Source organism: Acromyrmex echinatior, chromosome 18 (assembly GCF_024713525.1).
Source record: "Acromyrmex echinatior isolate Ae372 chromosome 18, ASM2471352v2, whole genome shotgun sequence".
Lineage (NCBI taxonomy): Eukaryota > Metazoa > Arthropoda > Insecta > Hymenoptera > Formicidae > Acromyrmex > Acromyrmex echinatior.
The window spans coordinates 5,864,400-5,888,672 of record NC_141869.1 but is presented as its reverse complement, the minus strand read 5'-3'; the positions used below and the strand labels follow the sequence as shown (position 1 = coordinate 5,888,672).

At 32.1% G+C, this 24,273-nt stretch overlaps 2 protein-coding genes and 1 long non-coding RNA gene across 7 annotated transcripts in view; 2 read left to right on the top strand and 1 right to left on the bottom strand.

Moving 5' to 3' along the window:
- The window catches only part of LOC105144828 (uncharacterized), a 17,840-nt gene extending 15,118 nt beyond the window's left edge, over nt 1-2,722 (bottom strand). The window contains exon 1 of the mRNA XM_087415421.1: nt 2,614-2,722. The gene's annotated coding sequence lies outside the window, so the exon portion shown is untranslated. The remainder of the gene's footprint in view (nt 1-2,613) is intronic.
- Nucleotides 113-24,273, top strand: Su(var)3-9 (suppressor of variegation 3-9). Of its 5 annotated transcripts, XM_011054029.2 has the most exons (9): nt 2,746-3,061; nt 5,151-5,214; nt 5,324-5,434; nt 18,316-18,549; nt 18,646-18,804; nt 20,518-20,747; nt 20,824-20,968; nt 21,113-21,282; nt 23,925-24,273. In XM_011054029.2, exons 1-9 carry the CDS (start codon nt 2,990-2,992, stop codon nt 24,159-24,161), a joined length of 1,422 nt encoding a protein of 473 aa, XP_011052331.1. In that variant the 5' UTR covers nt 2,746-2,989; the 3' UTR covers nt 24,162-24,273. The 5 variants fall into 5 exon arrangements, with proteins under 5 accessions (XP_087271529.1, XP_087271528.1, XP_087271527.1 ...); XM_087415403.1 differs by lacking the exons at nt 18,316-18,549; nt 18,646-18,804; nt 20,518-20,747; ... (1 more) ...; nt 21,113-21,282; nt 23,925-24,273 and adding exons at nt 113-2,593; nt 12,071-17,947 and having other exon boundaries at nt 2,671-2,813; nt 2,957-3,061; XM_087415402.1 differs by lacking the exons at nt 18,316-18,549; nt 18,646-18,804; nt 20,518-20,747; ... (1 more) ...; nt 21,113-21,282; nt 23,925-24,273 and adding exons at nt 113-2,593; nt 12,071-17,947 and having other exon boundaries at nt 2,671-2,813; nt 2,952-3,061.
- Nucleotides 21,290-23,890, top strand: LOC147906776 (uncharacterized). Its single transcript, XR_015548072.1, has 2 exons — nt 21,290-23,112; nt 23,196-23,890. It is a non-coding gene; the product is annotated as an uncharacterized LOC147906776 (long non-coding RNA).

Sequence of the window (24,273 nt, the reverse complement as noted above, 5' to 3'; positions counted from 1 at the left end):
TGAAAAAGTTTAAAGTATTTTTTTCGAAAATTATAAAATGAATAATTTCAGAATGTTTTAAAATTTATATTAAAAAATTCTAGAAAAGATGAATGTGTAAAATGTGTAAATTTTCTTAGCATTTCTAAAAAATGTCCCAATTTATATTAAAAAATCTGAAATATTTAAGAAGGTATAAAATTATTTAGAAAATCTGAAAAATTCTAAAATTTATAATAATAGTAAACAAAGAAATTAAAGACTGATGAAAATCAGTGCGAGAGAAATAAATTATTATTGAGCAAATCTAGAGTTCTTAGCGATCGTAGCGATCCTAGTGTCGCAGTGATGCACATTGGAGTCTGAGCACGCCGCATTCGGCTAAATTCGGCTCAATACGACTGAGTGCGACAGCGTGACCGAGAATGAGACATGACCAGCCATTCAAATGCTAGCCAATTCTAAATTCTTGATTGAATAAATTGACTGTTGCACTTCCTTGAAATTAAGTCTATTCGCGTTGCATGAAATCAAAATATTTTTGCATTAAAAATGAGATAGATACATATTTTACCTTGAAAAGAGAGAAAGCGAAGAGATCTATTATTAAGGAGCGAACAGATTTATTATTAGGAGCGTTATTGGCCGTTATACCATAATCTGTAAGAATTGCTCGATTGATCACAGTCGAGTATTCCTCTCCCATTCGACTGTAAGAAATTTCCTTCTATCATAAACGGATCGAACTAGAGAGCTCCACAAGGAGAGAGCAGCAAATTATATCACGTGAATGCCCACGTTCAATCTGGACAGGGGTCACGTGACTAGTTTTCTCTTCCATGGAGCTTTGATACTCATGCCCAATCAGAGGAGACAGGGCACGTGATGCAATTTGTCATTCTCTTCCTGTGAGGCTCTCTAGGGCCGCAGTCCGATTCTCACTCACGACACTTAAAAATCATTTCATTTTTGTTATTTGTCAAATATTAAACGAAGACAAATAATGCTCATGAGTTGGACCACGGCCTAGATCGCTGAAACATGCCGCATACTTCAAACTTACAACAGATGGCATTTAGACACTTCATTTTTATATGTTTACTAAAATTAAAGTGTGTATCGATATTTAGTACGTTGTGAATTGTATTATCATTTCGAAGATTCACGACACATGTGTGGTCTGTTGAGAATCCATTTTAGTTTTGATAACCTGCAAGTGACTTCTTGGCTGACTGTTGAACTAATTTTGATTAAGAATGTACAATTTTTTGCTGATGAGGATTCCAAAGAGAATTGAAATGTTTAAGATTTCGGAATAAAGAAGATATCATATATCAAATAAAGTAAAGTGAATTATTTCAATTTAATAATTTGTCTACCTCCTCTCATTTAAATTTCTGTGTTGTTATTTCCTTTGATCCTTTCTAATTATATTATATTTTTCTAAAATTCATATATACATTATGAAATATATTACATAAAAAATTCTCAGACAAATTTTCACCTGAGTTTTAATATAACTTGGCATACTTTTGAGTCCAGTTTTACAATGGTTAATTCTTAATTAAGGTTCAACTTATTTCTCATCTTTTTCTAATTCCAAAATTGAAAAGAGATAATGAATAAATTGAATCTTGGTTAAGAGTTATCAGTTGTGAAACTGTGGAGTTTACCTGTTATATTACAGATTGAAAATAAGAAATTGGAATTCGATCAAAGAATTGATAGTTAAACATATACAGTACATTTTTTCTCTTTTTTTCTCTTATGTGAGGAGAAAAGAAGGAAAGCTGAATCATGGAAGAAGTTCAGCTAAAAAGACTGGACCTTTAATCTCCATTTTCCATCTCTTTAATGATTAGAAGCAATTAGAAGAACCAGAAACGAATCATTCTACAATTTTGGTAGTAAGAGAGTCACCTACACTGTGTTTCGATATTTACTGTCAGCACTATGCCACCATGTTAAAAGTGACAAGAGAGAAAGCATTCTTTTCAGCAATAAGCTAAAGTCATTAGATTAACAAAGTACCGCGATGAGAAAATTCACTGAATTAACATTTGAAGCCAAAATGATGTCAAAGTGCTATCCTAACCTGATTCTGTTAAAAGGTCGGAAATCCATACAGGGGTTTGGAAGAAGAAGAACCTGATTCTGTTATTATCGAAAATGCTCGGTTGCTGTGTTGAAAATTGCAAAAACCGCAGCAAAAAAGGCTGAAATTTTGAATAACCGCGTGTTATGGAGCCAAAATGGCGGCAGTTCGCGATACTAACTTTGTTAATTTAGTGACTTTATAACAAGCAAGTAGTAGCTTTATTCGTTTCTAACCTATACTTGGTTATAATTGGACTTATTAGATTATATTTATTAGATATTGCTATCAATTGCATCATGCGCATGCGTAATATATATAACTAAGGCTGATATTCATAGTCAGATCTTATATATAAGACTGCTTAAATACAAGCTGTCATTTTAAGCTGTCATAAATCAATTAGAGAGCTACATTAGCATCTTAAGACAGTCTTAAAATAAGACAACTATGAATGGTAATGGCAAGAGGAATATGCACTCGACTGAGGTTATCACTACTTGCCTACTAAAAATCTGTGTAAATAGAAAGCAACTTACATTTCAGTGATTAATTATGCCTTAAATGTCGTTATTCTAGTAATGCTGTATTTTTAGTTGTAATTGGTCCATCCATCTTCACATCTACATTAGCCTGTATTTCCACGTTCATCACAGCGCCATCAATGAGAATTTTTGAAAATATTCAGTTGACTACAGGAAGTAAAACATTGTAGAATTTATAGGAGAAGAAAGTGGAGGTCAGTAGAGGTGGAAAGTGGTGAAAAATTTGCTTGTAATATTAAAGTCATTGTTCATCTCTTCGTAATCATTTGGTCAGAAACGTGGGTGGAAGGGCGCTAAAGAACACAGAAGGATTAAACAAGGAATCTTTGTAGAGCAGAGGCATCCTGTGCTCACTGGTGAGACTTGGAAAATGGGAAATGAGGATGGTCTTGGTGTAACTACCGGGCAGCCGAATCTCTACAAGCAAGATCTATCAAAGCTCGTAAGTTCGCGGTTAGACGCTGTCTTCGCGCCATTTATCTGAGAGTTGATTATGTACTTTTAAATAAGGTGAAAATTACAAAAGTGAGCAAATTTATTAGATATTAACTAATTAAATTATAAATATTCGAATGAATTTGCCCATTTTTGTAATTTTCGTCTCATTTTGGGATATATACTCGATCCTCTGACGCCGTGCCGCCATGTTAACCTCGTGTAATCCTACACGCTAGCTTGGCTTCGTATGGTTAGCCACGTGCACAACATTTCTCGTTACTTCAAATTAAACAGATTCTCTCTTCAGTTTTATGATAAAGAGAGAAAAAAGAATTCGACACTAGATTTTGTTGCTCCTTTGTCTCTTTGTGGGCTGACTTAATTTTAGCATGGAGTCAGTGAAAATTTTCTTCGGGATCATCAAATGATTTGAGGAATGTGAGGGACGTGAAAGGGAGAAAATTATTAAATATTTGTCAATAATTAAATTGTAGCATGCTGTAAAACGGATAAATTAGTCTGATTTTTCAAGTACAGAATGTACAATTTGCATATTAATTATTAATCGATAGGATGCCAGTTTTACTTTTTGTGTACACGGTGCTCTTAATTATTTTTTATTCTTTTTTTTCTCTTAACGCCTATTTTAAATTTAATGAAAGTTAATAAAAACTGAATAAAAGTTTAATTGTAATAATAATTATAATAATGGAGTGTCTTGTACGTTCCACAAGAGTAAGAGATCTGCGAGTATAACATTCTATATTTATTCTACAAGAAATTAATCTTTTATGAATCATGTTTTATTCTTTGTTATTAGAATTTTTTTATTAATGTATCTAGATATCTTGTTTTAGTTGAATTTGCATAAAGGCTCGATTATTCACTACAAGTACCAAAAATTGTATACATATGTTGACCATATTTTCTTAAAGAAAAGGACAAATCCGAAAATTTTAGGACTTCCTAACATGTTTTCAAATCACTTTGTGAGAAGTGTTAAGAATCTATATTATAAAATATTGATACAGTATAAGCAAATTGAGATAATATGCAGTTTTCTGATAGTTCAAAACTGGTTCGACTGTATTGGAACAAACTCTTGATCTAAAATAATAAAAGGTTCGATAAATATAATAATAAAAAATGAAAATTCTAGTTTAAATAAATTTAAAAAATTAAGAAATATAATTAACAAAAAAATTGTATTTATATGCATGAAACTAAAATATTTTCTGTAAAAATTTGTTCATAATATTATATATATATATATATAAATATTGGAACGCTAGAAAAGCATTTCCTGTAATATCAAAATGAAAAATAAGGACAATATTAGAAAATAAAGGACAAAATTAAGTTTTGAAAAAACAAATAAATTTGAAGGATACTTACCTAAAATAAAAAAAGATTGTCCTTTACGATAAAGAATGTATGGTCACCATAAGTATATGAACGTGATGTGAACTATAAGTTTTTATCTTTAAGTTTATCTTTTCTCTCTATATTGAAGAAAAAGAAAAAGTAATCGGAAATTTTAAATCTTAACAAGTTTTAGGTGACTATGATTTTTTGTATCTACTAGTTGTTAGTTATACAGTGAGTCATTTAGCTCGACTAATGGGAAGGATTGAATTTGGTCAGTCTTAAGAAAATTAGTAGCTTTAGGGTGGTATTCACAGTCCGTTCTTATTTCAAGACTATTTTAAATAATGTCTTAAGATGCTAATACAGTCCTGTGATTGATTTGTGACTTTTTAAGACTGTACTTAAGACAGTCTTAAATAATAAAAACTTCTGACTATGAATACCGGTCTTAATCGTATAAGTTGGCTGTTAGCCAACTTCACCGATTCATCGATAAGACTTAGGACTACCGACTTATTGTAGAATCAGCTTAATACATGTTATTTACTTTTAATGCTTCACCTTTAATGTGAAAATGGGGAGAACTATAACTTCTCACAGCCCCGTGTAATAGAAGTTATGAAAGTTCCACTGTATCTTAAATTGTAATGATTTTCAATTTAATTTTATCCTAGCATTATTGCACTGAAAAGTACTTATTTCTTTTTCTTTGATTTTGTGTACAGGATGTAATTAAATTAACTGCATTGTCACCCGAAGTAATCAGTAGGCAGGCTACAATCAATATTGGTGAGTCCACAAAGTTTAAGTGTTTTAAGTTAAAAATGTGATACATATATTTTTTAACACTAGTGTTATAAAATATAGATAAATGTTTATATATAAACTTATTACATAGGAACTATTGGACATGTAGCACATGGAAAATCAACAATTGTGAAAGCTATTTCGGGAGTGCAGACTGTTCGTTTTAAAAATGAACTAGAAAGGAATATCACTATTAAACTTGGTGAGCACACTTAAATGTATTAATTTTTTTCTCTGTAAATTTATTAATTTTGAAGAAATTAGTCAATTTCACACAAATGTAATACCTTTCGGTATTAAAATTGATTAAAAAACATTCTTTTGCACAAACGTGCCTGTGCAGAAGAATATTTTTTTATATAAGTACACATATAACAAATCTTTTAAATCAGACTTGTCCAAAGCTTAGCTCGCAAATTAAACGCTTTTCCCTTCGTTATACAGTTCTAGTTTCCCTTATGGGGTAATCCTATGACTGGGTTGATATAGATAGTCGTATCAGACACTAAAGTTGATCATATACGATGGCAAGAATTGTAATCCGCTATTAACAATATGAAAACAAGCATCGTGTGCCGCCGGCTTGTTTCTACCGAAGTAGCTTAATCTTGATGTAACTTACTTTTTATCTTTCCTTTATTCTAGTAGTTCTAAATAAAAAACACTGCATGAGTCAAATTAGAGACAGCCCAAAGAATAGTGTTACTATTCTTTGGGCTGCCTTTAATTTAACTCATGCAGTGTTTTTTATTTAGTATTTGGAATGTAGAATCACATAGAAAAGAAATTATATGCTGAGTAAATTATTCAAAGTTATGTGAATCGTTATTTTTCAGTGAAAATCAGAAAATCTGTAAATCCTCACATAAGCTATAAATTAAGTGAATCTTACCAATTTTGGTCCTTTTTTTATCCTTCTTATTGTGATCTTAAGAGAAAAATTTTATTTTTTATTGAATATAAAGCAGGGTTTAAAAAAATTTAGGTTTTCAAGAAAAAAATCTAACTTAGAGAGGTTTTGAAGTTTATTGGATTTTTCTAGATTTTATGCATTTTTAATCCTTATTACATCAAAATTGAGGTTTGTTTAGATTTTCCGATTTTCACTGAAAACTAACGATTTATCATAACTTTGAATAATTTACTCAGCACGTAATTCCTTGTCTACGTGATTCTACATTCTAAATAAAAAACATTACATGAGCCAAATTCGAGGCAGCCCAATAGTATTACTGATTAGAACATATATAGGGTGTTTTATAGATGTATATCAACTTTAGGTAAATCTATACTCATTGAAATAAGTAAAAAACGTTATATGAATATACGTCCTACATATTAGTTTTCAAATCATGGATGATTAAAAAAAATATTCAAAATATTTGCCTCGTGTGTCAACTCACGCTGCTGCACGCCTTATGGCGGCTGCAGACACTGAACTGTAGGTCTGTTCTTTCTAGCTAAAGTTCTTGTATGATTTATTTTTCTTTCTTTTCTACATTGGAGAAAAAAAGAGAAAAAATGAACCCTACAAGAAGTTCAACTAAAAAGAACAGGGAGTATAATACTGGAAAGTGCTAATGTATTAGTTGAAAGAGTTTGGAAAATGCGGACGAAATAGCATGATGTTTGGCAGGTATATTTTTCTTTTTTTAACGTGCAATAGGTCTAAGTTTAGCATCGAGTTTCGCACTTGTTCAAAAATACTAGATATTCTTCGAATAATCTCAAATTTATTTTCTCGCAGATCATCCACATTGTTTACTGATGTTAAATACAGTGAGAAATGATAGATTGAAAAGATGACTATTAGACAGCTATGTCGTCTATGGTTTACATTGATAAGTACTTTAATCTCTTTTCAACCAGTAGAAAATTTTATTTTTATTAGAATGTAGTAATGTATTTTTTGCAAATATAAAATTTATAAAAATGATTAACGCAATTTGTATCTTTTAAGCTTTAGAAACGTTTGAAAACGTATTTTAGACCTTATACGTCTAAAAAAAACGTATTTTAGACATTTTTCTGAATACAAAATGTTTGAAATATTTTTATAATATTTGTGTTTTTAAATTTTAAAATGTTATATATAAAATTTTTCTATCGTAATTCATATCTAAAACTTTCTAATTGTTATTTAAATACCTCAAACTTAACTTAATTAATATAATTTAGACAATTATGGTTATGTTCTGAAATTCAACGCTGAAAATACAGGGTGTCAGAATGACTGAGTCGAAAAATCCTCTATCATTTTTGCAATTAACAAGATATTGATTATTAAAAATCGCTGAATATTGGTTTTCAATAATTTTTTATTGAAGTACTATGAACTTTACAGAAAAACAATAAGAGATAAAAATTGTTTATTTTCTTCTCATAGAGCTTTAAGAATTTTTTCAAAATTTTTTATCAACTTTTTAGTATTGCATTTTCTGATTAGTAATTATTTTTATTACTAATTTAGTACTAAAAAATTATGAAAAAATTTTCAGAACTCTATGAGAAGAAAATAAATAATTCTTGTCTCTTGCTGTTTTTTTTGTTTTTATTTTTGTAAAGTTGATAGTATTTGAGTAAAAAATTATTGTAAATCAATATTCAACGATTTTCATTAATTAATATCTTATTAACTGTTGCAAAAATTGCGAAAATTGCAAAATGGTAGAGGACTTTTCGAATCCGGTTTAGTCCATTCTACTAGCACATGAAATATTTGATAATTATTCAGGGACATCCTATATATAATTTATATTACGTGCACTATACATTTTCAGTATTGAGTGAATTTTGGAAGACAGCCAATCATCTAAAATAAAAATCTTTATATATAGATGTCTTATCACACAGATATCCTGTAGAAAGAGACGACTATAAGACACTTATTTAGATGTCTACAAGTGTTTAAAAGATGTAGACATATATAGACTGTATACAAACATCTTATAAACATATTATAGTCATTTTGTAGAAGTTTTGTAGATGAAATGTTTATAGACGTGTAAATATGCGTTTTATAGTCATCTATTTCGAGTGACACAAAAACGTTTAAACGACCAAATTTTCGACGTCTATATCAATTAATGTTTTAGACATTGATTCAACGTCTTTTCAACCAATCATTTCTCACTGGGTATAGGAGATTTTAAACGGCCATAAAAATAAAAATCTAATGGATTGAAATAAGGAGATTGTGGTGGTTATGGGATGGGTCTGCCTTTTTTACCCTATCGGTTTATAAAATTGTTTAAGATGTTTTCACTTCAAGATGAAAATAAATCGGAGTACCATCGTGCATCAACGGCTACACATCAAATGCATTATGCATGTCGGCCATTTCAGCATAAGTGTACATTACTATTTTATATCTTTTAGAACAGTATGTAGAATAATAATTCGCGAACATAAGATACCGACTACTTGAAAATCTGTCTGATTTTGTATTGATGGATATTTTTATAAACATTAAATAACGTCGAGATATCCTAGGGTGCGTTTCGAATTATGCAAACTTGTTGTTTAGCAAATAATAAAGAAGAATAAAATGATAATTTTTATTGGCTAAGTTGTACAGTAGTTGTGTGTTGACACACAAGGCGGGCATTTCGAATATTTTTTTAAATCATCCATAACTAAAAGCTAAGAGATAGAGAATAATAATCACAGTAAATGATGTTTTATGCTGCTATAATTGTATCATTTATATATATTCTTTTAAGATTTCGATCGAGCCATAAAAAACGTTTTTCTCTGTTTATCATCTTATTGAGCGAGACAGAGACAAATATAAAAAAGTAGACTTAAAACTCTGTCTAGTGATTAGCTCTTCTGGCATCTATTTTTTTCTATTTGTTTTTATTGAAATTACTTAAATAACTATGTAATTCAGAGATACATTCAATGTTGAATAGTTTATTAAATGTTTTACTATTCAAATACTGTCGATATAGAGCGAAAAATATGAGAAAGAAATAGTGTGACATTTCTGTTGTTAATATATCAAAACTCATATTTAAATTATATTTATTTATATTAGATTATACAAATGAGGTAAGTATTTATCAGAATACAGAAAATATATCTTATTCAAGATTGCCACAGAAAAATCCGGAAAACCGGGAAAACTGGGAAAAGTCAGGGGAAAATGTAAAAAAGTTTAGAATTTCGAAATTTATTCACAATTTCCTGAAACTGCTCCTATTCCAAATAATTATTATAATTTTTTAAATATTATATTTGACGTTATATTCAAATACGTTCAAAACTTTTGCACTTTAAACGATTTTAATAAAATTAAAATTTATATTTTATTCAGTATTTTTATTTGATCGCTCTTAATTGCATTCTTTTTTTCCAAAACTAATTTATTTTTTGCTATGACTTTAATTTGGATCCAAAATTGTACTACAAAATTATGCTATCAAGTTTTTTTTGCGTTGTTTTTAATAGTATAGACTTGTTTTTCTACAATTTGTGAGTCTAAATGTTAAAATTTACATATTTTATGTTTATTCATGGAAAATTTTTTATTTTCATCTGGAAAACTTGGAAAAATCAGGGAATTTTAAGATTTATTTTCTGTGCCCTTATTCTACGACTTATTCATATCATCTTTATCCTCTTACAATCACATTGTTTTCAAGACGGAAAAAATGTAAGTCTGCCCAGTGATGCATATTGGGGTCCGAGAACGTCGGCTCAGCACGACTGAGTCTGTTTCACTCGCGCTCGATGCGACCGAAAGTTGCCGAACGTAAGAAGGATGGACGTATCTCGCTATTATGCTTTAGTCGACTTGCACTTGGTAACGCGTGGTGGGAAGAATGGAGGTAGTTACCGATAACTATAGACATGAGTTCATGTATTCAGCTATAACTATATAGCTATTAGCATCTATCCTCACTCTTCCTTCCTCATGCTCTATCAAGTGATAATACAAGCCGAAATCTGACACCACTGACTGCCGAACGCGGTAATATGCATCACTATCTTCAATGTGTAAGAAAAATAGCAAACGAATTTATAATAAAAGAATTTTCAATGAGATAAAGGAAAGGTAGGACGTTTAACTTGTGAGCTAAGTTTTGGACAAGTCTGCTTTAAATGTTAATTTCTGTTAAAAGGATTAAGTATTTTTTAATACGAGAGACATTTAAAAAGTTTCACTTTTTAAAAATGAATACATAGATGACGTCAGAAAAAAATTATTTGCGTGATTACGCCATTTTTTATAGCGTCAACATTATATAATTTTTCTTTCCAGCGTCATCTATTATTCGCAAAAATTTTTAAACGTCTCTCGTAACATTACAAAGACATATAGCCGAGAAAAATTTCACATATTTACTGTTAAAGTGATAATGACAAATAGTTACTTAAAAAATAATAAAATTTTAATTTTAATCTTTATATTATTACATCTTTTGAAATGTGAATTTTGATAGGAAAAAATTAAGATGAGAGGTAAGTATAATCTTTATACTATAATACAGTTAAAAATTAATTAACATTTTAAAGTATTCATAGTCGTATAATAATCCTATAAATAATAATAAGTCTAGTAGCGAAATATCTATTGACTATGACTATCAGCCCATGACTCGCTCTATTTCTATTCACATAAACATAATAAATGTTTTTTGAGGCTTTCACGGGTATCTTCTTCAAAAAAGCTGGAAGATTTGCGGATTATCTTCATGTCTTGGAACATTATTAAAATGTCAACATTTTATGAATAGTTTACTTCATCAGAATGAGAGCAATCTAATGCCGGTTTACTTCATCAGAATGGTCTTTGCTCTGATGAAGTGAACTGCAGTGTTTATAAAACGTTGGCATTTAAGGCAGGGTTTGACAAGGTGGATTCAATCTAATAAAGCTCAACGGCCATTTCATTTTGGGGATTTTAAGTGGTTTTTTTTAATGGGTCTAACCTCATGCGTTTACTAATGTTTACTCAATGCATATGCGTCGCTTTTTTTACTTCACAAACGTTTTTCGACTATTTACTGACTGTCAACAGGGACAAGGATAGCCCCGACCCATTTTTACAGCGATATTATTATTCCGTTTTATTCAAATTGTCTTTATTTACAAATGACACAAAAAAAATCAACATGTCATTTCTCGTTTATGATTTCACGATTCAATATGGCTGAGGTGAGTACTCAGGAGCCTTAATAATGTATGCCAAGATATAAAAATAATCCGCAGACCGTGTAGCTTCTTTAATATATACATATTTTCGGCATTTAACATCAAAACTGTGATATATGATAAATCATAGTATTAACATTAACATTTACTAAGAATTCGTGCACATTTTACGCCGTTATATATTATTGTTTGGAATGTTTATTCATAATAAAATACTTGACGAAGAGATTTTATATGAATGTCTTGCGCAGTACTTGTGTAGGGAACTAGTGCTTTATAACTTTCATCAAAATGCAAATTGAAACAATATCATATGCATTCAAAATGAAAAAGTGTCCACAAAAATTTCTTAATTCTCTTAACTCGTGAAGCTGCAATAGGCTGAAAAGCCAAATATGTCTTAAGAAGATATTAGAATCACACGCTGTCATTATTATGTACCACTCGATCGTGACATGAACAAAACACCTCGGTGTTATTTATTGCTATTATTCGTTCGGCAAGCCGAGACAAAAGGCAAAAAGGAACGTTGAGGAGAAGAATAATGAAAAGTGAAACATATGGAAAAGAAAAATGAGCGAAAAGGAAAGAAAATTTATTCGAAAAACATTAGAAAAAAAAGGTAAAAAGAAAGGTAGAACATAAAGAAATGACGCTATTTGAATGTTTGATATTGCAGACGCGGCGGGTTGCAGCAGCAGTGAATCAGCAGCTATACCTGGCAGCATAGTTAGCGAAAAGTCAGCCGTTACCCATAAACAACATTTATCCATAAACGTCTCTTCTGGATACCTTTATCCACCATCGTGCGCCAAGATGCCCAAAGTTCACGATACACAGGACCACAACAACATATCTCATCGCTTGAATGGCAGCATGCGCCTGCGTCATCCTTCATCTTCCTCCTCCAAACGACGATACTCCTATTGTGCTGGATGCCTTGACACATCATCGTGCGCCAAGATGCCCAAAGTTCACGATACACGGGACCACAACAATATATCTCGTCGCATGCTCCTGCGTCTTCCTTTAGCTTCCTCCTCCTCTTCATTGGTGTGTTTATTGCCTTCATCATCGCATCAAACAATTAAATGCCAGAAGATGCTTGAAGCATTTGACGACGATAGCTCTAGCACGCGTAGTGGAAGTACGAGCACGAGGGATCTAAGTAGTGACGGCCAGCAATCCGACTATGAGGAATTGTCATCCAATAGTAGATTATTCATACGAAGAGACATGATTCCATTTAATTTGAAGCTGAAGGAGTTGCGAGTGAAGTTGTCCGATGTTCTGCTCAGTGAAAAGCATCGAAAATTAGTCGCAGCGGCGCTCGCCAGATCCTCTTCCGCGTCCAACAAGAATAAGATGAAGCTTTGGGAAGTGGAGAAGATTCTACAAAAGCGTGAACATAGGGGACAACCACACTATCTGATCAAGTGGAAAAACTGGGATGTCAATCACAACTCATGGGAACCGTTGCAGAATCTCAACTGCGAAGAATTGGTATATGAATTTGAGAACGAGCGGAAAGAATTGATCACTCAATTCAAGATAATGGCGAACTTCTATCCAGACAAATTCGATGTTGAGCTTCTTTTGGCGCGAAAATATGAAAAATCTAATAAAACGATCATTGACGCTACAGACGATGCTATTGTTGCCATCGCTGGGGATACTATGTACGCCGAAATTCGACGTTACTTAAATTCAAACTCGCGCAATACCGAGTTGGAGCAAAAGATCAAACGGCAGATGTTGTTCATGCTGATGCTTGAGCTGCGGCGTGACCAACTCGTATCCCTAAAGAAGTGGGAGACCGAAATGAATGATGTTGCGAAGGGCAAGCCGACGATAAAAGTAGAGAACCTGGTGGATCTGGCGGGTGCACCACAAAACTTCGAGTATATCAACGAGTATGAGTCAGATGAAGATCAGGTTAAAATACCGAATGATCCACCGCTCGGTTGTCAGTGCGAAGGCATCTGTGGGACCGATAAGAAGTCCAATTGCTGTTTTGCACAGAACAACAACAAACAAACGTTGCCATACACTTCGACGGGCCAGCTACGCGTGATTGCAGGGACACCTATCTACGAATGCAATAAGCGTTGCACCTGCGACGAGACTTGTCCGAATCGGGTGGTACAATTAGGTACCAACGCACAACTGTGCATCTTCCGAACGAACAATGGACGTGGCTGGGGTGTGCGCACCCAGTGTGCGATCAAGAAAGGCACTTTCGTGATCAAATACGTGGGTAAAGTGATTAAAAGCAAGGACGCGGATAATTGTAGTAAAGAGTACAATGAGACAGGTTGTACATATCTCTTTGACCTCGACTACAACCAACAGCCGTGCCCATATACTGTGGACGCAACTAAGTGTGGCAATGCGTCACATTTCATTAATCATTCTTGCAATCCCAATCTCAAGGTCTCGGTGGTTTGGATCAACTGCCTGGATCCGGATTTGCCGGATCTCGCGTTATTTGCTCTCAGGGATATTGAGCATAATGAAGAACTTACATTCGATTATGGTACGCAGATGTCGCGTAACAATGCGACTTCGACAAATAGGGACGCCTGCAAGTGTGGTGCCGCAAATTGTCGGAGGTATTTGTTTTAAGGAGTATACTTGCCGTGTAACTTTCGTAAGCGTCAATTGATGTTAATCTTAGTCTTTTCTTTTTTTCTGTATATATTACTGCGTTAGCGACAACTATAATTTGAAAGGGAAGAATGTACTCAGGACTAACTGAGATGAAAATAGTAACTCAGGCAGTATGGTTACTCAAAATTTTGTTTATTTTTCTAAGCGCAGTCTCTATCTTTTTGATTGAATTATAATTGCGCCAGCAAAGTTGTGAGTAATTATAAAGTTATTTAACTTGCTATTAACAAAAAGTGATTTTATTATATATAATTGCTACAATGCTTCAAATTTTAATACATTATTTTTTAATTGAATGCTAAATAATTAATTTTAATATTATAAAAGTTAAGCCTACATTATATAAAAGCAGTTTTTTCAGTAAAATGTAAAATAAAAGCTTTTGAAAGTTTAGTAACTATATAAAGTCAATGTTGTATCTCATTATAAAGCACGTATTTTGATTATAATTCGCAATTGATGCGATGATAAATTTTAATTTTATTTATTTTGATGCTTGTTAAAGAATTGAGACTTTAAAGTACAAACTGCAAACTTTAAACAGAGGAAAAAGATTTTTGTGGTAAATAAGTTAGGAAAAGTAGAAAGTTGTGGTTGAATATAGAAGAAAGATATCGAAAGAAACATTGCTAGGAGAAATGTTTAACTAGGAGATAAATAAGACTGCACATAGACTTTTTTTTTATTGTTATCAAATAATAATTATTAATGTATTATGTTTCATGATTATACTTGTTATATGAGAGTGAGATAAAACTGATTATTGCATGGTTTTGTTTTAATACATTTTGTGCTAATTTTTATACTTAGCTAATTGTACAAATTAAACACAAATACAAAGAAATATGATTAAAAATTCACGTTCTTCAATCACAGTAACGTCGAATTTTATTGTATATTATTCTTATAATTTGTATATTAATATGTTACTTTTTTTATTTTTCCTTTTTTTTTTTGGAGAACGCAGATTATATATTTCTTGAGTTATACGAAGTGTCCCATTTTAAAGGACCTACTCAAATATCTCAAACACTTTGAACTTTTTAAATGGAACTCCCCATTTTTTATTGCAGATTCTTATAGCTTATTATAGTGCTCTGAAAAGCTCTCAAGGTAAGCTACAAGAATTTGTAATAAAAAATGGGTGGTTTCATTCAAAAAGTTCAAATCTTGCCCTGACCTCACTAACGCCACTCAAGATTAAACCAATAATATCATCTCATGTCTCCTTCGAAGTAAAAAAACTTTTATTTAAAACATTTTTCGATTCAACGCAGTATTTCTGAGATATTTTGAGTAGATTCTTTAAAATAGAACATCCTTTGTATATTTCTTGCTTATATCTATATATGTATTACGTTTTGAACGTGTCACGTTTTGAACATTTACAATGTCTTCTAATTAGAGAAAATCTAGGATCTTGTTTACTCCAACTTTTGTAAATGTAAATGATACTTTTAATTATATAATTAAAGATATTTCAGGAAATAAAATTAAAGAGGAAAGACTTTGAAAATTAGAAGACGCTACGAATGTGAATCATTCAATTAAGCATAAACCATGTATTAAGAAACAATACTGTTATAATGAAAACGCTAAGAATACATATAAACGCATTCTCAATATCTTGATGTTCATCAGCACATTGAGTGTCGATTTTTATGTATTATGACCGTGCGCTATAGAATTTATAAATACATTAATTTTGTTTCAATCACGATCATTTAGTAAGTTCGTGATTACAACTTTTATTTGTAGAATAAAAGACAGAATCTTTGATACTGCATTTGTGGAAAGCGTAGATTAGTACACTGTTAGAAATGTTTCTTTTACATGTAAATGAATGCTTGTTATGAACGAAATTAAAAGTAATGGCTGATTTGGAACTAAAATTAAATCAGTAATTACTTAAATGTAATGAACGTGTATATTAAATTTATGAAAAATACATTAAATTTCATGTACACACAAATATACTTTTCAGTTATAAATATAAATTAAATTTATTATTTAATGTAATGTCATGAAATTAAGTAACTTTATGTAACTTAAAAATATATTAAATTTTAGAAAATTTTTAACAGTGTATATTTCTTCGGTAAACGTGATCAAGTTCCACGGAAAAAAGTACTCTATTTTTATTCCAAGGAAAAGGGATAAAAATATTTCTTACAATATATAAGATTACTTTTATATTGTATACGTTAGATAATAATTGATAGTTATTAGAAAATCTTCGTGAGAGTTCTCACGAAGACATTCTATCATTAAAGGTAACGGCGGAAGTTTTTTATTCTGTCGATTTTTTATTCTGAATGATGGACAATTAGATACATTATGTATGTAAAGCATAATGCGACAAATTCTCCACAACTAAAGAGTTTGATTGCGTTAAGATATCCAAAAGAAGATATGCCAAAGAAATCACCTGTAACAATTGTGTGACAGCACACAATTCGATTTCCGCTATGGAAATATCGAAGATAAATACATTCATACATATGCTTTTCTGTAACAATATCACAGCTAACAACATTAAACATTATTGCATTGCAGTATTAAATAACTATAAAACCGAGAATTTGTTTTACGTTGTCATTGTATCTTTTGACCACATCGGGATATAAAAATATATGTTAAAAATAAGATTTGTCTTTAAGTTATATTGTTATCTTAAAGGCGGGACTGTCTTAAGACGTGTACATTCAATCGATGACCGTGTACATTTCAATCGATGATTATTTTCTTACATCTCTTCAGACAAAAAGTCTTCGTAAAAGGATTTAAAGGTCGAGAGTCGACTTTTTATAGTCTCGGTCCATACCTCGCTTTAAGAGGCCTAAAGTCATAAGTCGAAAGAGATTAAGTGACAATAATTCCTGCCTTTTAAACTGTTTTTGCGCAGTCTTTAGGCTTTAACTGTTAAACTTGAGTCAAATCCATTTTGATAACATATAATGCATGTAGTTACTTCATTGTACAAAGTTTTTATAATGATAAAATAAGTTGTGTGATAAATATAAACCACAAGCAACTAGATATGTGAATTGAACATCATCTAACAAACAATTCTTACGGCCTAAAAGTATAAGTGACCGATATATCATCGCTTACAACTTATAGCTTACGGCCTTTTAAAACAAGTTAACCTTAGTCTGAATAGTTAAATACACATTATGCAATATATAAAGCATAATTCGACACGTATAAATTCTCCACAAGAGTCTGATCGCGTTAAAAGATATGAAAGAACAACCACTGTAATAATTGTGTAACAGCAGTTTGATTTCCACCATGGAAGATGAACACATTCTCTCACATATGCTTTTCTGTAATAATATCGCAGTTAATAATATTCAATATTATTGCGTTGCAATATTAAATAACTATAAAACATGAGAATTTGTTTTACATCGGTAGTTGTCATCATATCTTTTGACCACGTCGGAACGTAAAGAGTCGACAGAAACATATGTTAAAATTAAGATTTATTTTTAAGATGTATATTGTTATCTTATAATCGGGACTCTGTCTTGGGACCGTATACATGTGCCACTCTATCGTCGTATTCTCTGTACAAAGTATCTCAATCGGTGAATATTTTCTTACGTCTTTTAGATAAAAAATTGCACTATTTATATATATGTCGATGAGCTTATGGCACTATTTATATATATGTCGATGAGCTTATGGCACTATTTATGTAAGTCGGTATTATAAGAGATCAAAAAAATAGTTATAGCTAAGAAAGAGTAAAATTCCTGTAAGATTGATTCGTGTGCACGTTGTTATGTGGATGGATGAACTAAAAATGAAATTTTTTACGAGATGAATTATGATTCATCTTGTTTATCTCTTCTCAAGTAAAATTCTATTATCAAAAAAATTCCATGACATGTTTATTTTCCATAGTTTATTTTCCCATAGCATGAAATTGTCATACATTATTTTGATGACATTTTAATAACATATAATGCATATAGTTACTTCATACAAAATTTTTATAATGATAAAGTAAGTTGTCTGATAAATATAGACCACAAGCAATTAGATACGTGGATTGAACATCATCTAACAAATATATTTTTATGTCTATAATATACATATAGTTATTAAAATTAAAATTCTTACGAATTCACGCTGAAAAGGAATTTGAACATTATACAGCGCTTGTTAAACCCTTTTCGAAAAGAAATAATCCTCAGCTGAAGAAAAAAGAAGGGCAAGTTATCTGATTGCTCTTCTTCATTTCAGGATACGCAAATGCGAAGATTTATGAATGTGAAAATCCAAAATGTCCTCGACCTGGACGCTACATATCCGGTGGATCCAGCAAAGATGATTCTTTTCCTTGCATGCGTTCTGTTTGTTCAGGGAGATTTCAATTGGTTCGACATGTCTCCTTTGTCGATTGTCCTGGACACGATATTCTTATGGCGACTATGCTTAACGGAGCAGCTGTTATGGATGCCGCTTTGCTTTTAATCGGTAAACGATATATTTGTTGATGTTGATCATAAGGCATTGTTTTGTCTTTTTTCAAAGTAATAAACATTTCGAAGTTATGATTCTATTGAATTGTAGCTGGTAATGAATCATGCCCTCAGCCTCAAACGTCGGAACACTTGGCAGCTATTGAAATTATGAAACTTAAGCACATAGTCATCTTGCAAAATAAGATCGACTTGGTTAAAGAAGCACAAGCCAAGGAGCAGTATGAGCAAATATTGAAGTTTATTCAAGGTATTGGTTCTTTCAGGGTTCTCTCAGAGTATAATTTCAGCAAAGCTTCACTGGCGAAATTTCCCGATTTCGTTGAAAACAGTTTCTTGCTAGATTCTTAGCTGGATTAGAATCTTGCCCTCATATTGACTGCGATACAGTGCCAGCATCGCAGCCAATATGGCAAGAGATCTATTCTGGCTAAAGTCTTGGGTTCACCACAATGCTAGAAATTGGTCCGAAACTTCGGATGCAGAAAGAATTGACCAATCATGTTGGTCATATAACCAAATTGTATTCAAATGTAATATGTTAATCTTTTCTTTGTCCGAAATCTTGGATCGATTTCTAGCATTGTAAACATAAGGTTTAACAATCCAGCAAGAAAATAGGTATTGTGTCGTCGGCTTTATTACCTGCTCTTACCTTTTCATAGAATGAAGGTTCGCTGGTGAAGCTACTGCCACCATTAGTTCTTTACCATCTCAAGATATAATTTCGTGCAGCGAAATTTCACTGGCGAAATTCCTCCACTCCACCAAAAGGAAGTAGCGTTCAAAAGAACACTAAATTTCTTTTACCTGCTCTTACCTTTTCATGGAAGATTTAAATGAAAATTCGCCGACAAAGCTATGCTATAAATGAAGAAGTATTGAAGAAGCGCAGTCAAAAAATACTTCAAAGCATTTGACCAATCAAGTAGACCGTATTCAGTAGCAGCGTTGCTTCGCTTATATGACAGAGTAGGAGAATTTCAGTGAATCTTTGCTGCATGAAATTATGTCTTAAGGGGATCCTAAAGACGATTAGCTATATTGGAAATAGCATATACACGTGTCATTGAAACATTATTACATCAATATCTCATGCATGCCACATATATCCATAAAGGACCTCGCACTAATCCTATATGAAATTGGATCCTGATGAAACGATTTCTCATATATTATATGACCTGCTAAACAAAATATATAAGTTTTATAGCGCAAAAAAATGAACAGTTTTCGATTCACCTATAGTCACTGACATCTCACCATAAAATATTCAATAACTTTTAAAGAGCTGACTTAAAATGGATAAAATTATAATATGTTGAAAAGGTGTCTCAACAAGAACTATAAGAAAATGAAAGAAAAAGTGGAAGGTCTTACTTAAAAAATTCGAGTTGACTTTGCCCTATCTTGGACGTCACTCAAAGTCAAATTGATGAAGTCAGCGATTAGGCCTTTTTAAACAACTTTTTCTATAATTTTTATCTAAAACATTTTTTTATAAAACTTATAATTTTCCAGATATTTTGTCGTCTCGGAATATTGTATGTTCCTTATATTATTATGTATGCCACATATAATTATATCCTATATATAATTACGTACTATCATATATAATGTTCAAACTATGTACACATGTATAAAACGATACTTTGTTACAGAATATGTAGTGTAATTTCCAGGATCTGAATGATGAAAATAACTCATAGCTATAACATATAAGAAAATCATTTGATTTCACCGGGACTCAATTTCATATAGGATTAGTACGGGATTCTTTTGATATAATTATTGATATAATGATTTAATTAAACGTTTAATTTTACCTGTTGAATAAGTGGCAAGATTACCCAATCGCATATGCGGATTGCTAGATTTACTTAACAGGTAAAATTTACCAAAAAGTGGAACAACGCTCGCGTGCATCTATTTGCATAATTCTGATTACATAATTTAAAATTAGGGACGGTGGCGGAAGGCGCTCCAATAATTCCGATTTCGGCGCAACTGAAATATAATATCGAGGTACTGTGTGAATATATCACCAAGAAAATTCCGGTTCCAATGAGAGATTTCACGTCGGAACCTCGACTGATCGTTATTCGATCTTTTGATGTGAATAAACCGGGTTGCGAGGTGGACGATTTGAAAGGTGGCGTCGCTGGTGGTAGCATCCTCAGAGGAGTGTTGAAAGTATGAACTACTTTAGTTTCAAATCAGGTTGATTTTTCCGATATGTGGTATGAAAATTAATACAATTTTATTATAGGTCGGTATGGAAATTGAAGTTCGTCCAGGATTAGTGTCTAAAGATAGCGAAGGCAAGTTGACCTGTCGTCCGATATTCTCACGTATTGTGTCTTTATTCGCCGAACAGAATGAACTGCAATTTGCTGTACCTGGTGGTCTAATTGGTAAATAATTATTAAAATTTTATAATAATATAATTGATAAATAAATTTCTCAAATGTTTGTTATTAATCGCTCTAATATGAACAGAGTCGTAATAAGTTCTGATCGTTTTGTAAGAGTAATAGATTATGTGATTTTTTTTTAAGGTGTTGGAACCAAAATCGAGCCTACTCTATGCCGTGCTGATCGTTTAGTTGGGCAAATTCTTGGAAGTGTCGGTGCATTGCCACAAATATTCATCGAGCTGGAAATTTCATATTATTTATTGAAACGTTTATTAGGAGTGAGGACCGAGGGCGATAAAAAGGGTGCGAGGGTGAGTATTTTCATTCTGCATTTGCATTATCACATTCAAATTAATATGCGTTTTCTGTAACAGCTTTAAGATTGCTCTTAACTAGCATTCTTATAAACATTACAGATATATAAATATTTTATATGATGATTTATTTTCTGATATATAGGATGTCTCTGCATATAGTGCCAAACCTGCTACAGCGGCTTTAGCACATGGAAACAAGTCAAAAATGTTTAAATTGAAGTAAGAAAACATGAATAGTAAACTTATTTAATGTTCGTTATTCTATTTAATGCTTTACAAAAAATGTTCAAAAATTCCTCCGTCGACACACTTTATAACACGAATTAATAAATTGTTTTCGACCGACAACAAATATTTGGAGTTTTGCGGAGATATCGGCAGCGTTAAGTATCAGTATCATAATTGTTCTGCATTCTGAATCTTATTCTGGTAGATTAGATCTTTCATTCAAAGAAAAAAAAATCCAGTGGTGTGAGGTCGAGATTTCTCGCTGGCCATTTAATGCATCCTGGCTTCTCTCAATCTAATGAGGATAGTGATCATGGAGAAATGTTCGCACACGAAATGTGATGGTGCCCTGTCGTGCATGAAACACATATTTTTTCGCGTTAGATCTACATCCTCCAACAGCACTAGTAGATCATCGCTCAAAAAGTGAAAGTAAGCGTCTTCTGTCAAACGAGGAGGCAATTATAGATCAGCAAGGATTCCAGTCCACACATTGATAGTGAATTCTCGCTGCATGTGCGATCTTCGGTACACATACTGATTAATAAAAATTTAATCTCAGAAAAAGATTCAGGATTTAGAACATTAAACGAACATCAACGAACATTAAACAACAATTACGATTACAATTATGATTCACGTTTTCTTACTTTATCCCGTAACTTCGAAATCGTTCAGAGTCGAGCTTATGTTTATTAGATATTTTTTACTTATTTTCATATGCTGACGCCACTGTAGCTAGTATTTCGGACGATATCGAGACTGGCCCCGGTCTCATCTCGTCGTTCCGGGTCTATCGAGACGAGACCAAAACTCTGTTTTGAAATCGAGACCGAGACTGAATTATTATCGAAATTACTTCTCAAGACTGAGAAGATTAGGTCAATCATGAAACCTGAACGAAGAAATTGTCCGCGAATATCAATTGTTTTAAGGTGCGTTCAGATTATCGAGCCGCGAGTCAATAACTTTCGGCGAACAAATGTTTATCGAACGGCTCAAGGTTTAGATCGATTGTCTGGATGCACGTTTATTCATTTGTCCGTAATAACAATATAATTCGTAAAAAAAATTTTCGATTTGAAACCAACGACACTCTCGACTCGAGACCGAGATCGAGACGATATCGAGAATTTCGAAATCAGACCGAGACATAAATAGTGTTTCGTTGAGACGAAATCGAAACACTAGCTGTAGTTTTGGTATTGTATGCAAACATTGTGTAAAGGAGAATGTTAAAAAAGTCCAGTTTCGCCCCCCGAGATACACCTGAATAAATCTTGAAATATTGTTTGGGTCCTCAGAAAACCGGAAATAACATAATAATCATTTGTTCGGAAAGTGGGAACATTGCTGGAATTGCTTAAATATATTTAAAAAAATGATATTATTTATATACAGTTAATAAGTGAAAAATTGTGATTTTAATTAGAAAGTATATTCTTCATATAAAGATGCGAATATTTTATCCAGGATGTATCACATAGGAATACAATCTGCTTAGTATTCCTTGACAGAAATCAGGATTCCACAGTTCGTCACTCCTACGGTATTTCCAAATCTTCTCTATGTGTGAGTGCGTGATACGGATAAAGTGTGAGTGAATTTACATTTCATGTGCATTTTCATCAGAATCTGATGATACTAATAATGACTTTTTCTCAAAATAACTATCGAAGAATGGAGCACGAATCGAGATGTTTTCTTGAAATCAAGCTTTACAAAAAAAAATCACACGAGTATTGCAACGTGAGAACATCTTACAACATGTTGACCTACCTTACACCCAGAGGTATACCAATAATAGCATCGTTTCTTTTTTTGTTTTACCAGTAAATATAAAAAATATTTTATATATAGAATGCAAGTTCACAAAACGTTGGCATTAGCAATGGATGAAAACACAGCGATAATCCGCAAACTTTCTGATATCTTCGAAGATAATACCCGTGAAAGCCTAAAAAGTGAAGTTCTATTCTCTGTCAAGAGATGCTAGGCGGACTATATCTCCACGTGATGCATCTTGAATAGTACTAAAGTAGTTCATAATCTTTAGATGTACATACTTATGTTTCTGGCTAAAATCATAATTTTTTACTTATTAATCATATATGTAAATGATGTCATTTTTTACTATATTTAAGCAATTCTAGCAATGTTACCGTTTCCCAAATGATTATTATTTCCTGTTTTTTGAGGACCCAAATAATGATTTTTCAAGATGTGTTCAGACGTCAAGTCTGCCAAGGTGTATCTTGGTGGGCGAAAACTGACACTTTTTTAACATCCTCCTTTATTATTTATATTTTTTTAATATCTAGTTTTGTTTTTTCCTGAAATTATGCTTTTATTCTGTAATAAAAAAGATCTTAATTTATTTAATGTTTCTGTAAATATCTCGATGATAGGTACCGAAGTTATCAAGAGGAGAGGTACTGCTTGTTAACATTGGATCGTTAAGCACCGGTGGCAGAGTACTGGCTACTCGTGCTGATTTGGCAAAGATCAGCTTGACGAATCCAGTGTGCACTGAGATTGATGAGAAGATTGCGTTATCCAGACGAGTGGAAAAGCATTGGCGTTTAATCGGATGGGGTCAAATTTGCGGAGGTCAAACAATAGACCCTATTTTGGATCGAAAATAATGGCGATACTTGATTTAGCTTCTTTCAAAGCTATTATTTCTACGATCTGTTCACAACACCACAGTTGGTCTAGTGTCCGAAATATTTATAATAAAAATTTAAAGTTACTCTT